Source organism: Lithobates pipiens, unplaced genomic scaffold, assembly GCF_037356315.1.
Source record: "Lithobates pipiens isolate NorthernLeopardFrog02 unplaced genomic scaffold, aLitPip1_a1.2 Scaffold_19, whole genome shotgun sequence".
NCBI classification, from domain to species: Eukaryota; Metazoa; Chordata; class Amphibia; order Anura; family Ranidae; genus Lithobates; species Lithobates pipiens.
This window is the reverse complement of record NW_027507764.1, coordinates 127,041,718-127,060,035: the sequence shown is the minus strand read 5'-3', so window position 1 is coordinate 127,060,035 and position 18,318 is coordinate 127,041,718. Positions and strand designations below refer to the sequence as shown.

General features: G+C 45.4%; 1 protein-coding gene across 1 annotated transcript in view; it reads left to right on the top strand.

Moving 5' to 3' along the window:
- Positions 1-18,318, top strand: part of LOC143996276 (ATP-dependent translocase ABCB1-like) — a 142,108-nt gene that overhangs the window by 99,935 nt on the left and 23,855 nt on the right. The window contains exons 20-22 of the mRNA XM_077491246.1: positions 3,063-3,140; positions 12,902-12,985; positions 17,084-17,287. Of these exons, the coding sequence (XP_077347372.1) occupies positions 3,063-3,140; positions 12,902-12,985; positions 17,084-17,287 (366 nt within the window). The remainder of the gene's footprint in view (positions 1-3,062; positions 3,141-12,901; positions 12,986-17,083; positions 17,288-18,318) is intronic.

Below are 18,318 nucleotides of genomic sequence, written 5' to 3'. Positions count from 1 at the left end.
TGCTCTTTTACCACTAGCTCTTTTACTAGCAGAGGAGCCCGACTTTCTCCTTCATTGCTGCCGCCATCCGGGGGACTTCTACCAACTTCAGGGATCTTCTTCTGACTTCGGGGGTCTTGTCCCATTCTTCGGTTCTTCTTGCCGGGCCTCCGCTATCTTCTTACAGCTCTTTTACTAGCATTGGCCCGGTCTTGTTTCTGTCGCCTTCTTCTTCTCCTTCTTCTCCTTCTCCTTCTTCTTCTTCGTCCTCTTCTTCTTCTCTTCCTTCCGATGTTGACACGGCCGCAATGGCAGGGACACGTTGTGCAGCGACTTATATAAGGATAAGGGGCGGGGTCACCAGGTGATGTCACATGATGACCCTGCCCCTTATAATGTCACAGTCCCAGCATCCCCCGGGACTGTGACATCATAAGGGGCTCCCGTATTCTGATAAGCCCCCACACCCCAGCCGCCCCCCGAAAACCAAGTGCCAGGGTTGTAGGGAAGAGGCCCTTGTCCTCATCAACATGGGGACAAGGTGCTTTGGGGTGGGGGGGCCGTAGGGACCCCATTCCCCAAAGCACCCACCCATGTTGAGGGCACATGGCCTGGTATGACTCAGGAGGGGGGGGGGGGGCGCTCGCTCGTCCCCTCCCCCTTTCCTGACCGGCCGTTCTGCATGCTTGGATAAGGGTCTGTTATGGATTTTGGGGGAACCCCACGCCGTTTTAATGGCGTAAGGGTTCCCCTTTAAATCGATACCAGGATCGATGGAGGCGGCAACAGACCCCCTTCGCTAGTCCCGTCTACATGGAGTCACGTTCAAAATGAACTGACTGATTGTCCGCCAGACTGCTGAGTCTGGCGGACAATTTTGAGTCAAGACTTCTTTCAAAGTCCACCGTATCCCAAGGTATCCAGATAATTTGTTTTTTTAGATGAAGGAGTGTCATCACTGAAGTGTGCATAGGGTAGCAGGAACCTTAAAATGTATCTAAAGCTAATTTTTTGTTTTGTTTTCATTGGTTAAAACTCAGGATTTAAGGCTGGCAAACCAGCTGCTGGAAAAATAACATTAAGGCTGGGTTCACAGCAAAGCCACATGGGGCTCACAGCAGGGGTCTGGTGCATCCCCATTCACCGTTTCAGGTCCGATTTCAGTCTGAATTTTTGGCTGAATTCGGATCTGAAACGGTCCAAAAGGCACACAGGACCAGGTGCAAATTTGCACTGGAGCCACAGTGGAGATATGTGAACCGACTCCATAGACAGCCAGTCATAATCTCCTGGTATTGCGAATTTGATGTGGGGAACCAGCATCCAATTTGCACTAGTGTGAACCCAGCCTAAAGTTCCAGTTCACCTTAAGTCTATTCACATTATTGTCAATCAAGCCCTGCTGAAGGGGGCACTCTCTGACCCCTGAAATGCGTTGGATACTTTTTGGACTATAACCCTAACTGACCTTTTAGCAGCAGCGTGGCTTTTTAATTCTTACATTACACTACAAGTCAAGGAGACCATGGAGATGCTCTGGGGTGTAGAACTTGCCTGCTGGGAACCAAATCATTTACACCAGCATCAGTACCCTAAGATTGCAGTAACCCTACAGTCCCAGTGTTTTTTTTTCCACTTTCCTCTACTGTTCTATTAAGCACTGGGACAGCCACACACTGATCAAAATTTGGCTAGTCTCTGCTGAATCAGCCAGATTTCAATCAGTGTTTGGCCAGCTAACTTAGAAATGAAACTCAAATAAGGCACTTCTTCAGTTCATACTAGGAAGATACCTAATGAGCTAAATTAATATCAAATCTGTAAAAAAAGACATTTACGTATAAGGCACATTGAAGAGTTATATTTTTTTTTGTAGCAACGTTTACTTTTTAGTAAAATATAATTTAATGTCTAAGAGCCCTCTTACACTGGGGCTCGAAAAGCTCCACCGCTGAAAAGCGACGCTACCAAGGCGCTTTGCAGGCTCTTCAGCAGCGCTGCCGATTGATTTCAATGGCAGGAGTGGTTTAGGAGCCGTGTATACCGCCCCAAAGACGCTGCTTGCAGGACTTTTCTTTCTGTCCTGCAAGCGCACCGCCCCAGTGTGAAAGCACTCGGGCTTTCACATAGACATGTGCAAAAGGAAAAAATTTGTTTAGTTTCGTTTCGTTTTAATTCGTTAATTCATTAATTTCGTTTAGTTATATTCGTTAACTTCCTTAAATTCGTTTTCGGATTTCGTTTAGTTTTCTACCGAATTCGAAAAATCAGCCACATTCGAAAATATTTCAACGAAATTCGAAAATATTTCTATCGGATTCGAAATGATTTCAACATGATTCGACATTATTTCAACCACATTTGAAAATATTTTGTGACCCGACTTTAGGGCCATGTATCTCGGGGTCATACCATTTGGGGTTTCTAGCTATAAGTGACCCCGAGATATGTGGCCCCAAAATCGGGTCGCAAAATGTTATTAGTTAATAGAGCAGAGAATGACATTTTGGGGCCACATATCTCGGGGTCACTTATAGCTAGAAACCCCAAATTTGGTATGCAAACACAATAATACTAGCACTAAAACATATCCAAATTTGAAGTTTCTAGCACCAAGTGACCCCGAGATACATGGCCCTAAATTCGGGTCACAAAATATTTTCGAATGCGGTTGAAATAATGTCGAATCATGTTGAAATCATTTCGAATGCAGTTGAAATAATGTCGAATCATGTTGAAATAATTTCGAATGCGGTTGAAATAATTTTGAATCATGTCGAATTCATTCGAATTCATTTGTTATATTTCTTTCGTATTCGTTGTAATTTGTTATTTTTTATTCGGACATTCGGACATTCGGATGAATTCGGACATTCGGCCGAATTTCGATTCGTTACGAAACAAATTGCACAAGCCTACTTTCACACTGGGGAGGCAGAGGAGGCAGTTTACAGGCCCTATTTTGAGCTCTAAAACGCCTGTAAAGCGCCTTAAGTGTGACAGGGGTCTTAAAGGAGAACTGACATCTGAACAAAAGTCATTGGTAAATTTATGTATTATTTTCATGTTTTTGTTTGTTTTAGGGTTTTATGTTTGGAAAATCTGGAGAGAATCTAACCATGAGGCTGCGATCCTTGTCATTTAAAGCATTGCTCAGACAGGTGAATACACTGCAGTGGGTAATGGGGAGCTGTTATATGACACTTTACACAAATATACAGACCTTCCCTACAGAATTGTTGTCTTGTGGAATATTATTTTAAGTAATATTTTCTTGTAGTTAGTGTGTAGTCAGGGCAGCCATCAGAAATTTTTGGGCCCCTTACACAGCTTTAGGCCTGGGCCCCCCCGAGCCTGACCATGGGCCATCCTACCAAATCCGCACACTGGCCACCTCACCTGTATGCACTCAGCCCCCCCCCCCCCTCAATCCTGTATATATGTCAGCCCCCTCACACCTGTATGTATGTGTATATATATATATATATATATATATATATATATATATATATGTCACCCCCCACACCACACACACACACCTGTATATATGTCAGCCCCCCAACACACCTATATATCTGTCACCTCCCACACACACGCACACCTGTATATATTATATATCAACCCCTAACATACACACAGTGCTGTTTTGGCCTAGGCCGAGCAAGGGACCTCGCACACACCCACCAGGGACCCGGGACCCTGCACAACCACCAGGGACCTCACACAGCCACCAGGGACCCAACACAACCACCCAAGACCCCGCACAGCCACCAGGGACCTCGTACACCCACCAGGGACCCTGCACAACCACCCAGGACCCCACACAGCCACCAGGGACCTCGCACAGCCACCAGGCAACCCGCACAACCACCAGGAACACAGGACCCTGCACAACCACCCAGGACCCCGCACAGCCACCAGGGACCTCACACAGCCACAAGGGACCCCGCACAACCACCCAGGACCCCGCACAGCCACCAGGGACCCGGGACCCTGCACAACCACCCAGGATCCCGCAAAGCCACCAGGGACCTCGCACAGCCACCAGGGACCCCACACAACCACCCGGGACCCTGCACAGCCACCAGGGACCCTGCACAACTACCAGGGACCCTACACAACCACCCAGGACCCCGCACAGCCACCAGGGACCTCGAACAGCCACCAGGGACCCAGCGCAACCACCAGGGACCCGACACAACCACCAGGGGCCCTTTTTATAAAGCTGACATGTTGCTGAGAAGCACAGTACAGATCACACAAACAGTGAACATACACATAGCAGCCAGAGGTGGCGGTAAAGAGCTCGATGTCAAAGCTCAGTGTTTGTGACACAACAACAGCAGAAGCTGGGAGATCGTTTGTCTAATGCACAGCACAGCTCCCCTCCACCCACCCGTCCTGCCTTCTTCTGGCCCAGACGGGCCCCTCAGGCTCCTCGGGCCCCTTACACTTGTGATGGCTGTACCCCCCTGATGGCAGCCCTGTGTGTTAAAGTGACTGTAAAACTGAACAAAAGCAAAAAAATGGGTTTTACTTCCTCTTTATTTCCCTGCAAGGGTAAAACATAATGGGCTACTATGCATCGCATAGTAGCCCATTATGTGTCACTTACCTGAAACCGAAGTGATATCCGCACTAGCAGCAATTGTAGCTCTTCACTCCTCTTTCTTCCGGGGCCGCAAACTCCGGCTCTGTGACTGGCCGGAGTCGCGTGACCTCACTCCCGTGCATGCATGTGGGAGCTGCCAGTCATGGCATGACCCCTTTAGAAACATCACGATCTGCCCTTTCTAAAGTGCGCATGTGCCGTAGACATTGGCGCATGGCTTTATTGTAAGTATCTCCTAAACCGTGGAGGTTTAGGAGAGATTTCCAGTACTTACGGGTAAGCCTTAATATAGGCTTACCTGTAGGTAAAAGTGGTTACACAGGATGTACAACCACTTTAAGGGAGTAAAATATGTACCAGCTTTTTGTATTAGTAACAGATTGGCGTCAATACCAGTGCAGACGTATAAAAAGTCGGTGTTGTTTCAGTTAATTAAAGAGGAAGTAAACCCTGATGAGTTTACTTCCTCTTTCATTCCCTGTAAAGGCAAAGCATAATGGACTACTATGCATCGTATAGTAGTCCATTATGTGTCGCTTACCTGACACAGGAGCCAGCGAAGTCACCGCTGTCCCCTGTAGTTCCGAGCGTCCATCTTCTTGGTGGGTCTCCGTGGGTCTCGCTGCTCCGGCGCTGTGATTCGCCGGAGCAGCGATGACGTCACTCCCGCGCATGTGCACGGGAGCCGAGACTCGCGGCATTGCCGTCATCGACAATGCCCCTCTCAGTGCGCCTGCGCGCCGCTGTCTACGGCGCATGCGCCGTAGATAGCGGTGCCCGTCTTCGGGCAAATATCTCCTAAACCGTATAGGTTTGGGAGATATTTCTTGGACCTACAGGTAAGCCTTAATCTAGACTTACCTGTAGGTCAAAGTGGTTTGTAAGGGTTTACAACCACTTTAATGCGGCTAAGGCCTGTGTGACCTTGTGCTGGAAGGACTCTAGGCCACCCTCTATAGCAAGGTGGCTTAATAGGGTAAGAGAGATTGAGGCCACGGAGGATTTAGTCCTCTCGGCTCAAAACAGGAAGGAGCAGTACAACAAAACAAACATGATCAATATGGAATAGATTTATGTACTCTGAGGAAGGGAAGAAAATGATGGAAGTGGTCTCTGAGGAATAAGGTCCACCCGCCTGAGTATATATTATAAATCTGGAATTCCACCATCTCGCTGGGACGGGGTGTGTTTTTTTTGTTTTTTTTGGGGGGTTAGGGGGTATTTTGTACAAGATACAATAAGGAGGAGGGGCGAAGAATACAGGGAGAAAGGCGAGGTATTGGTGATAAGTACCTCAAACCCTTTGAACATAGTATATGTGGAACATAATAGGTAAAGGTTTATTTATAGATGTATACACTGTGTAAATATGAATTTAACCTGAATGTTGTTAAAAAGATCTGCTTGTAATTGATGGAATATTAAGTGATAATGTATTCTTTACCACCCTTAATAAAAATAAAATATGCAAGTAACGGATTGGCTTAAAGTGAACCTGTGCCCAGCCTATGAACACTAAAATATTTACATATTTTGAACATGCAATGAAACCACTTTAAAACAAGTCCTCATTTACCTCTGTAGCTATAGTCTGTAGAAGAAATTAGTTCACAAAACAGGCACTAAAATCTCAGCAATTTCCTATACCAACCCTCTAATGTAAATAACCAGCTGCTGTTAGAAGACAACATAACCCTGGATTTTGACATCCTTGTTGTTTAAGCATATCTAACCCAAAAACAAAAATGTTAACTATTGCAGCTTAGCAGTCCTTAGATGTGGTGGCTGCAATTGTTTTCAATAAAAACTTAAGGTAGCTATTTTCACTCCTCCATTGTATTTTTGGAGTAGTAACATACCACCCTTGGACGGTATCATTGTCAACCTGTGGAGAGGTATAAACAGATTAATAGATTTAGATGGACTTTACATAAGCAACAAATGATTGCCAATCTCGAAACGAACAGTCTCTAAGAGGGTACCATTTTTTTTTTCTTTTAGGTTTAAGCTAAATGTAATTATCCCTGTCAGAGTTAAATGGTTTGTCTCATCCCCCTAAATGGCATGTTGGCTGGACAGCTTGGTCTGGTAAAGGAAAGTGAAAAAAACAGATTTACTGGCAGCATCAAAACCAGATACCTGTTAAGACTGGATAGGGGAGGAGGTGGCAAACAAGCAGAGTTTTCCTTTTGGGTTGAGCTCCACTTTAATAGTAAAGAAAAATACTTGTAAATGAGCAATTCACATGGGAGGAAGAAATGGCACTTTTTGTATGTCACCCGTAAGTGGTCAGCTCATGCACCTGGGATGAGGGATGAGGATTAGGGATGAGCCGAACACCCCCCGGTTCGGTTTGCACCAGAACTTTCGAACGGACCCCAAATTCGTACGAACTTTAGAACCCCATTGAAGTCTATGGGACTCGAACGTTCGAAATTAAAAGTGCTAATTTTAATGGCTAATATGCAAGATGCTGTCCTAAAAAGGGTTTGGGGACCTGGCTCCTGCCCCAGGGGACATGGGTCAATGCCTAAAATGTTTTTAAAAATGGCCGTTTTGGCGGGAGCGCTGATTTTAATGACGATTAAAGTGAAAAAAAAAGTGAAATATTCCTTTAAATATCATACCTGGGGGGTGTCTGTAGTATGCCTGTGAAGTGCCACGTGTTTCCCGTGTTTAGAACAGTCCCTGCACAAAATGACATTTAACGGAAATAACGTCATTTAAAACTGCTTGCGGTTTTAATGTTATATCTGGTTCCTGCAATATGGTTGAAAATCATTGAGAAAAATTGCATGGGTAGCCCTCCCTGCCTATTACCAGCCCATTTGGGTCTTGTACGCATATTAAGGGGAACCCCGTACCCATATTAAAAAAAGGAAATACGTGTGGCCCCCAGGCCCTATATACTCAGAACAGCAGTATACAGGCGGTGCAAACAAGACAGGGACTGTGTAGGTTTGTTGTGTTAAGTTGAATCTGTTTGTAATTTTCAACTGGTACATTTTTAAAGTGTAGCTCCAGTCAAAAAAACTATTTTTAAGCTTTTTGGAAAACATAGGGAAGGGTTATCACCCCTGTATAATTTGTTTTGTCGTCCGTCTTTTTTTATCTCACTTGCTGTTGTCTCCTTCCATTTGCAAGTAGGAGATGTTTGTAAGTTGGATGTTTGAAAGTAGGGGCCTGCCCTATATGACCTGCAGAAATGGCGGAACAATGTGTTAGTTTTGCCACAACATTGTAAGCCCTCAAAGTGACTCTTGGTGGGCGCTGGAGCGTCCTGCTGTGAACGATTATATCAAGAATTGTAATTACATGCCATTGTTGAACAGTGGTAGAAAAATTGACCTTTGGTGGTTGTGGTGCTGGTGCCACAACACTATAAGTCCTCACAGTTACTCTGGGTGGGCACAGGAACGGGCCCTCCTGTGAAATATTATATCAAGAATTGTAATTACATGTCCCTGTTAAACAGGGGCAGAAAAATTGGGCCTTAGGCACTGGTGCTGGTGCCACGACACTGCAAAATCTCCCATATACTCTAGTTTTAGTGCAGGAATTAGCCCTGCTGCAAAGCATTGCATCAAAAATTTGTAATTAAATGCCCCTTTTAAACAGTGGCAGAAAAATTGGGCCTTAGGCACTGGTGCTGGTGCCACAACACTGCAACCTCTCCCATATACTCTAGTTTTAGTGCAGGAATTAGCCCTGCTGCAAAGCATTGCATCAAAAATTTGTAATTAAACGCCCCTGTTAAAGGGGCAGACAAATTGGGCCTTAGGCACTTGTGCTGGTGCCACGACACTGCAACCTCTCCCATATACTCTAGTTGTAGTGCAGGAATTAGCCCTGCTGCAAAGCATTGCATCAAAAATTGTAATTAAACGTCCCTGTTAAACAGGGGCAGAAAAATTGGGCTGATGGCATCACCCAGAACCAGAAATGTTCTTCCAACATATCAGCAGGGGAGGAAGAGGATAGACAATCAACATAACAGGACAGTCACCCAGCATCAGCATAGGCAGTCTTGAAGGGATGTGATATTTAAAAAAAAATTATTCGGTTACATCAGCTTCAGGTGCTTGGTAGCTGTGGGTGATCCAAGACTGATTCATCTTGATGAAGGTCAATCAATCAACTGATTCGGTGGACAAGCGCACCCTGTGATCGGTAACAAAGCCACCAGCAGCACTGAAGGTGCTTTCCGAAAGAACGCTGGATGCAGGACAGGCCAGTAGCTCAATTGCATACTGTGCAATCTCTGGCCAGTGATCCATCCTCAAGACCCAGTAAGCCAGAGGATTTTCGGTGGGAAAGGTGTCCAAGTCTGACCTTGCCCCTAGGTATTCCTGCACCATGTAAATCAGACGCTGGCGATGGTTGCTGGAACCGATCATACCTTGGGGCTGCGGAATAAAAAATTGTCTGAAAGCATCAGTCAGACGGCCACCTTCTCCACCGCACCTTCTGACCGATGCCTCAGCAACACGTTGTCCAGGACCAGGAGTTTGTAACCTCCCAGTCTCTGGGAACGCGTTTCACAGACCTTTCTGCAAGGCCTCCCGGAGATGTCTCATCCTCTGCTCCCTCTGCGATGGCAAGATAAGGTCGGCAACCTTACCCTTGTACCGTGGATCAAGGAGAGTGGCCAGCCAGTAATGGTCCCTCTCCTTGATCCAAAGAATACGAGGATCCTTCCGCATGCTTTGCAGGATCAGGGAGGCCATGCAGCGTAGGTTAGCTGAGGCATTCAGTCCGGAGTCCTCTGGGTCACTAAGGACAACATGATCCGCAGCTACCTCCTCCCAGCCACATACAAGTCCACGGGTTTCTTGGGACTGTAAATCATCCCTACAAGACTGCTGCTGCTGCTGATGCTGAGTGCCAGCCTCCACCTTCATGCTGACACAATCATCCTCCTCCTCATCCTCTTCCTGTGTGATGGGTGGCACAGCAGGAACACTGTCTGGATAAAGGGGGCCTTGAGAGGCAAGGAAGTCCTCCTCTTCCTGCCTCTGTTCTGCCTCAAGTGCCCTGTCCATTATTCCACGCAGCGTATGCTCCAAGAGGGGGACAAGAGGTACAGTGTCACTGATGCATGCACTGTCACTGCTCACCATCCTTGTGGCCTCCTCAAACGGTGACAGGACAGTGCATGCATCCCTGATCATGCCCCACTGGCGTGGTGAGAAAAAACCGAGCTCCCCTGACCCTGTCCTGGTGCCGTAGTCACACAGGTACTCATTGATGGCCCTCTGCTGCGTGTGCAGCCGCTGCAGCATGGCCAACGTTGAGTTCCACCTGGTGGGCATGTCACATATAAGGCGGTTCTTGGGCAGGTTCAACTACTTTTGGAGCTCAGCCAGCCGAGCACAGGCAATAAATGATCGGCGGAAATGCACACAGACTTTCCTGGCCTGCTTCAGGACATCCTGTAAGCCCGGGTACCTGCCCAAGAACCGCTGCACCACCAGGTTAAGGACGTGAGCCACACAGGGCACATGGGTCAGTTGTCCCTGTTGGAGGGCGGAGAGGAGGTTGGTGCCATTGTCGCAAACCACCATTCCTGGCTTAAGCTGGCGTGGCATCAACCACCTCTCGGCCTGCCCCTGCAGAGCTGACAAAACATCCGCATCAGTGTGGCTCCTGTCCCCCAAACAAACCAGCGCAAGCACGGCATGGCATAGTTTTGCCTGCGTACTTGCGTAGCCCCTGGAACGCCTACGGAGCCCCGCTGGTTCTGAGGACAGAGCGCTGGAAGAGGCCATGGAGGAAGAAGAGGAGGGGGTGGAGGAGAGAGGTGTGTCACAACCAATAGTAGCATTTTGGGGGCGTGGTGGCGGAACAACCTCCAACACTACTTCACCTTGTCCTGCATCCTTCCCAGCTGCCAGAAGAGTGACCCAATGGGCCGTGAAAGACAGGTAACGTCCCTGTCCATGCCTGCTGGACCATGAGTCAGCGGTAATATGCACCTTACCGCTGACCGCCCTGTCCAGCGAGGCAAGGACATTGCCTTCCACATGCCGGTAGAGAGCGGGAATCGCCTTCCGTGAGAAAAAGTGGCGTTTGGGGACCTGCCACTGAGGAACCGCACATTGTACAAACTCACGGAAGGGGGCCGAGTCTACCAACTGAAAAGGCAGCAGTTGAAGTGCTAGCAATTTAGCCAAGCTATCTTTCAACCGCTGGGCATGTGGATGGCTGGGAGTGAACTTCTTTCGCCGGTCCAGCAGCTGGGGCAGGGACATTTGCCTGCTATAATCGGACGTGGGTGTACTGCTAGCAGAGTGCCCGGAAGCACTTGGCTGTGACACACCTAATTCTACACCTTCATTCCTCTCAGAGCAGGTTTCAGAGAGGACTGAAGGTCTAGTGGGGTTGGAGATGCCAGCTGATGAGGAGCAAGGAGAGGTCCGCTTTGTTCTTTGGTGTGGGTCTTTGAGGTACGCTTGCCAATGAGCTGCATGGCAGGTCAAAATATGTCTGGTCAAGCATGTGGTGCCCAAGCGGCTGATGTTTTGGCCACGCGAGATACGCTTGAGACATATGTTGCAAATAGCAGCGGTGCGATCTGATGCACTCGTCTCAAAAAAGGCCCACACCAAAGAACTTTTAGAATAACGCGCAGAGGCAGCGCCTTGCACAGGCGGAGCTCTGCGGTGTGATTCAGTCGGTGTGCTGCCCCTAAGCTGGCCCCCGGAGGGCATCCTGCCTCGTTGGACATGTGCCTCCTCCTCCTCCTCTCTTCTACCAGGCACCCACGTGGAGTCAGTGCCCTCATCATCCCCTCCTTCTTCATTGCTGTAGCAAACCTGGCAGTATGCTGCAGCTTGTGGAACATGACTGCCAGATTGCTGTCCTTCTTGAGCATCCCCTCTCTCTGCATTCACGCTACTGCCTTCCTCTAGCTGAGTATCATCATCAGAGTCTACAAAACACTGGGCATCCTCCTGGATCATGTACCCAACACTGTGCTCAAAGAGTTCTCCTCAGGAGGACGTGGTGGGTCTAGGGAAGGAGTCACTGATGATGACATTGAGAGGAGGGAAGACGATGCATTGGCAGCTGCTTTGCTAGTACCCTGAGCCTGGGTGAGAGAGGATGAGGAGGATGAAGAGGCTTGGTCATCCACTCTACCAAGTCGTTGGCATGTTGCGGCTCAACATGTCCAGCTGCCGAAAAGAAGGACAAGCGTGTCCCATGGCCACGTGCTGATGATGACGATGCACCGCGTCCACGACCAGCACTGTTGTTTCTAGACACAGAGCCTGCTTGCCCTCTTTTATTGGCTCGCGCCTGTCTGCCTCTCCTTGCTGGCCTTCCAGACATGGTAATGGCCTGAAGGGAGTTGGGAAAACCAGCAATTGGGTAATGTATATTGTGCTGGAGGCACACACAACTTCCACTAACTCCTGCAGATGGCAGATGGCTCAAATAGAGAAGAGCTATGTAGGTGGATATAGTGGTGTATACTGGGTTCAGAGCATGCAGACAGCACACACAATCTCCTACCGCTGACTGCAAGCTCTATTTAAAACAAGCAAGATAGTTAGCTATATAGGTGGATATAGTGGTATGTCACAATGTGAGTTGCCATTTTTCTTTTCACCACAATGAATCTGTTAACATACTACACTCAGAGTGCACACTGCTGTTGTTCTCATATGTTTCCCTATGTATGAGACGGGGACGGGGATGGTCCATTCCCTCCATTCAGGTACCAGATTGCACTCGGCTCCCTGCTCTATTCTGTACAGTGTGTGATGTCAGATCCCTGTCCTCTGGAGCTCAGAGATGCTGTATAAAATGTGTGATTTAGGAGGTGATAGAGAACAGAGGGCTGCCAATAAACAGGTACAATTTATGTAGGAGGATTTGTTTAACCTTTAAGTATTACCTGGGGCTAGTCACTTTAGTGAGGATAATGTATGTAAGGGTTTACAACCGCTTTTATACACTAGAGCAGTGATGGCGAACCTTGGCACCCCAGATGTTTTGGAACTACATTTCCCATGATGCTCCACTACACTGCAGAGTGCCAGAGCATCATGGGAAATGTAGTTCAAAAACATCTGGGGTGCCAAGGTTCGCCATCACTGCACTAGAGTGTACAAAGTGGATTCAAACTTTTCTTTTGCTATATATAAACACTTTGTTTATATATTGTATTGTATTTGTTTTGTTGTTGTATTGTTTTTATATTGTATTCAAAAAGTGAAATACATAAAAGTGAAATACATAATCCAAAAAGGACGAGGCTTTGTCATTCTGAGTAAACATACCTCTAACAAAGTAATAATCTTACAGGAAATGGGATATTATGATGACCATAAAAATGCTGTTGGTGTACTACTGACAAGGCTTGCAACAGATGCTTCTCAAATTAAAGGAGTAAGTATGAGTGGTCATTCTATTCAACTGTTAATTTGTTCCTAAATAACAGTGGAAATTCCGTACTTGTCTGTTGTTGATCTCCATTGTGCTTCTTTTTTTTATTTTTATTTTTTTGTGGCTCCCAAATACAGATCTGTTATTCCACAGCCAGTCTCTCCCTTCCCTTTGTCTGCCTTTTTTGGAAAATTGCCTATTTATTTGCTTAACCTTTGCACCATCAAAAGGCTATAAATACTTCCAAAAATATTTGCTGCACTCAAACTTTATGGCCACAGCACATTCACTTTCAGTTAGCAGAATAATACATTAAGATAAGCAATTTATTTTTCATTCAGATGAATTTTTCACTTTTTCAGACACAGAAAATTATTTTATATCAAGAATTGAATACACTATACTTACAGTATATCAAAGTTCATATAGCATGTATACCATCTGTAGGCCTGGCTGTTGCAGCTTCATGTTCCATGCACAATACTTTTGTAACTGACATTACCATATTGTTGGGGTCCTATCAGTGTTTTGTATAATAACTGCAGCAATATAGCCCTAATGCAGTATACAGTGCCTTGAAAAAGTATTCATACCACTTGACATGTTATGCATTTATATATTTATATATTACAACCAAAAATGTGAATGTATTTTATTGGGATTTGATGTAGACCAACACAAAGTGGCACATAATTGTGAAGTGGAAGGAAAATTATAAATGGTTTTCAATTTTTTTTTCAAATAAATGTGTGAAAAGTGTGGCATGCATTTGTACTCAGCCCCCTTTACTCTGATACCCCTAACTAAAATTTAGTGGAACCAATTGCCTTCAGAAGTCAGCTAATTAGTAAACTGAGTCCACCTGTGTGTCATTTAGTCTCAGTATAAATACAGATGTTCTGTGAAGCCCTCAGAGGTTTGTCAGAGAACCTTAGTGAACAAACAGCATCATGAAGGTCAAGGAACACACCAGACAGGTCAGGGATACAATTGTGGAGATGCTTAAAGCAGGGTTAGGTTATAAAAAGATATCCCAAACTTTGAACATCTCACGAAGCACTGTCCAATCCATCATCCGAAAATGGAAAGAGTATGGCACAACTGCAAACCTACCAAGACATGGCCATCCACCTAAACTGACAGGCCAGGCAAGGAGAGCATTAATCAGAGAATCAGCCAAGAGGCCCATGGTAACTCTGAAGGAGCTGCAGACATCCTCAGCTCAGTTGGGAGAATCTGTCTACAGGACAACTATTAATTGTGCACTCCACAAATCTGTTTTTTTATGGAAGAGTGGCATGAAGAAAGCCATTGTGGAAACAAAGCCATAAAAAGTCCCATTTACATTTTGCGAGAAGCCATGTGGGGGACACAGCAAACCTGTGGAAGAAGGTGCTCTGGTCAGTCGAGACCAAAGTTGAACTTTTGACCTAAAAGCAAAATGCTATGTGTGGTAGAAAACTAACACTGCTCATCACCCTGAACACACCATCCCCACTGTGAAACTTGGTGGTGACAGCATCATGGTGTGGGGATGCTTTTTTTCAGCAGGGACAGGGACATTGGTCAGAGTTGATGGGAAGATGGATGGAGCCAAATACAGGACAATCTTAGAAGAACACCTGTTGGAGTCTGCAAAAAGACTTGAGACTGGGGCAGAGGTTTACCTTCCAGCAGGACACTGACCCTAAACATACAGCCAGAGCTACAATGTAATGGTTTAAATCAAAGCATATTCATGTGTTAGAATGGCCCAAAGTCCAGACCTAAATCCAATTAAGAATCTGTGGTAAGACTTGAAAATTGCTGTTCACGGGCGCTCTCCATCTAATCTGACAGCTTGAATTATTTTGCCAAAAAGAAGGTGACAAAATGTGGAAAATTTCCAGGGATTTGAATACTTTTTTAAGGCACCGTATCTCTATAGCTGGTAAAGAAATGCATTTTGTAGCTCTTTATCCTTTTGATGACCACCTAACACATATGTGTGGCACCAGTGTGGGTGGGTCTCACTGCCAGCACACTGACCGAGCCATCGCTGACAGCTCCCAGTCAATGTTAACAATCATATGATTGCTATGACAGCCAATCACAGGGGTCACGTGATCAGGAAACTCCACCTCCCATTGTTTAGAACCCCTTAAAGGGTCAGCAGGAGGCATTGGCAAGGGGGTAAAGTAAACCTGGCCCAACTTAAAAAGTTTATAAAGTAAAAGTGCTGAAGTGCAGATACCTGATGATGGTGCTTGCAATTACTTGTTTTTCCATCCAATTACCCCATAGAGGAGAGCGGGACTGTGTCCATGTTAGCTCTGCATAGTGGGGCAGACATGGACTTGTCATCTGCCTTCTCAGCATGGATCAGCAGAGAGATCCACCGCTGGGCAAGTGGATTCCACATAGCGGAGGTGCCCGTGTGAAAGGGGACTAAATGTTGGGAATGAGCATTCAATGTTTATGACATTCTAGCAACAAGGCGAATGTGAGGATTGCTAACTGGGCGTTTTTCAGCCAGGCTTCCAGTGGGGCCCACATGACATACAGTTATGACAATAAAAGTATTTAACATTTTTATACAGGTTTTAATACCTACCCATGCTGGAAAGGTGAACTTAGACTTTAAAGTATAACTAAAGGCAAAACATTGTTTAAGTTTTAGATATAAATTTGGGTTATTCCCACAACAGTAATAGAGGGGAAATGTTCAAATGGGTACACTGGGTCTGGTGACCCTGGTGACAACCGGGTATTCCCTCACTTTGCAGGAATTTCTTCTCACTTTCTGTTTGGCTATGGGACAGGAAGTGAAGGGAAATCTCCCCAATGAGGCACAGATGGTGAAAAGAAAGACCTGACAGGGATTATAAGTCTCCCTTACGCTATCCAAAATAAAAATAAAATAAAAACAAGTTTTGCCTTTAGTTCTACTTCAAGGCCAGGCCCTCTTACACCAAGCCTTGCCATGTGTGATTATACTGTCAAAAACAGAAAAGCAGTGAGAAGTAGACACTGGCATCTAAAATTTGAAACAACAATTTTGAACAAAAAGTAGAAAATTGTGCCAGGAGAGGGTGCTGCTGAATCTCTTGGACAGGCATCAAAACTCCTAATACACCAAGGAGGGCCACAGGGACAAAAGCCATCTATAGTAGGCACATTACATTTTCTGTACATCAGCATTGTTCTTACTGCTGCAAAAAATTATTTGAATAATTGTACCATCAGTCTTGCTGTGACGTTCCTCCTTCCCTCCAGTGGTCGACCACAATGGGACATTGTAGATGTTTCTATATTATACATTTGCCTTATTTTTCTGTTGATCAGGTCCCTCCTACATGCTCATGATTATTTGTCTCGGAATGTTTTTATCCACCTCTGGGTGGGTGTGTTGTGTCTGTCTTTTGACCATCCAAAGACTTCATTGGTATGCTATGTGTATGGCTTTATTCATGTATGTGCCATGTTATTTTTCTTCCAATAAAAATGTTGCTAAAAGAATGTTGATATACATTCAAAAGTTATCTTTAATACTTCTAAATCTGCAACTTTCATTAAAACAATAGTGATTCAGCTATGAAGGTCTTTGGTGAGGCCCTTTTCTGGTATAGGGTGACAATGGTCTTTCCTTGTCTTCCAGTCGTGCTCCTCCCTTGTCACCGCGTCCCACATGCTTCTCATGGAGATACCATGTGGCCGTTTCAACACACATTGCAAAGACATGGTCCATTGTTGTTATCATCAGGAAATCTGCTGTGAGAAATGCCATGCATCCACCACTAGAGTACATGTAGTCAGGAAGTGTCTGTAAAGAAACTGTAGGAAATCAGAAACCCTAAGATGTAAAAAAAAGAATGGAAATGTGAAAACAAGTATTTTATTTAAAAATGCAATTGTCTGTGTTTCACAAACTAGATGCTATTCATTTAGTGTTTACATTTTAACTCAAATAACACGTATTGCTCTTCCAGATATCAATGGCAATATAAATGATTGGCCTTAATAGTGTGGTATCCCTTCTTATGTTGGCTACCAATAGAAAAATAGTAATGTGCTGCTTGGAGATTTATTTACTTCTAAAGAGTTTGTCTTTCCGCCTTGTAGGCTACCGGGAGCCGACTGGGATTACTCACAATGACAGTGTGCACTCTGCTTGCCGCAATCCTCATTGCTTTTGTACATGGCTGGCAGCTGACACTGCTTATCTTAGCCTGTATTCCATTCTTGATTGGAGCCAACATCATTAGGCTGAAGTCTATAGCAGGACACGCATCCAAAGATCAAAAGGCCTTGGAAGAAGCTGGGAGAGTATGCTTTTTTCAATTTCACATTGCAGACAATGATATCATCTCTGAAAGTGTTATTGAATGTGTTTTTGTGCATGTGTGCCTGTATTACTGCTCTCCTGAAGGAACCACTTGGTAATTTGAGTTCTTTGTTCTGCCCCTCAACTCCAAGAACAACCTCAGCCCCTCTGACACACCTAGTTGAATGAAAGCTTCTGCATGCAAGCAGAATAGATACATTTAACTCGGTTATGAATTACATACAAGGTCCCCATTCATTTACTAGGGCCAATTTTGGACAGAAGCCAATTAACCTATCTGAATGTCTTTGGACTGTGGGAGGGAACCGGAGTACCCGGAGCAAACCCACGCAGGCACAGGGAGAACATGCAAACTCCAGGTAGTATCGTGGTTGGGATTCGAACCTGCGACCCTTTTTTTTACTGCTACGTGAGAGTGCTAACCACTACCCCACTGTGCTGCCGTCCGTCAAATTATAACAAGGAAATAGACACAAGATTGTTTAATGGTAAATGAACTCAATGTATTGATACAGGTTAGAATAAATGGTGGTTTGAGCATAAATAAACATACAGAAGGTAAGCTCAGACACAGCCTGCTAGACAGTATAATCACTATACCAAAATAGCTTAGAGTTCTGTACCACTAAACAGGGATTAACTCAGGAATCAGAAAAGTCAGCAATACACAGTGCATATAATAAATTATCTGTGAATAATAATATTATACCTAGCCTAGAGCACACTTTAGGAGAATGGCTAGGATATGGTGCAATATCCAATGAGGTGAGAGATACCATTAGCATAAGCAAGAAGTGAAGGTCTCTGTGTAGCAGTTGTAAAGAGACAGTCTTTAGTCCTCACTCTCCAGCCAGATAGCATTTGGGCCCAGCTGTACCATTGGTGCACATGGGAATAGTCCCAAACAAGCCTGCAGGCAGCAATAAGGCTATTAGATCGCTGTTTGGCCAGTTCCTAAAGGGCTCAGTCTCTCTCTTGATTACAGTAGAGTCTCTATTCCCTGGACTACAGT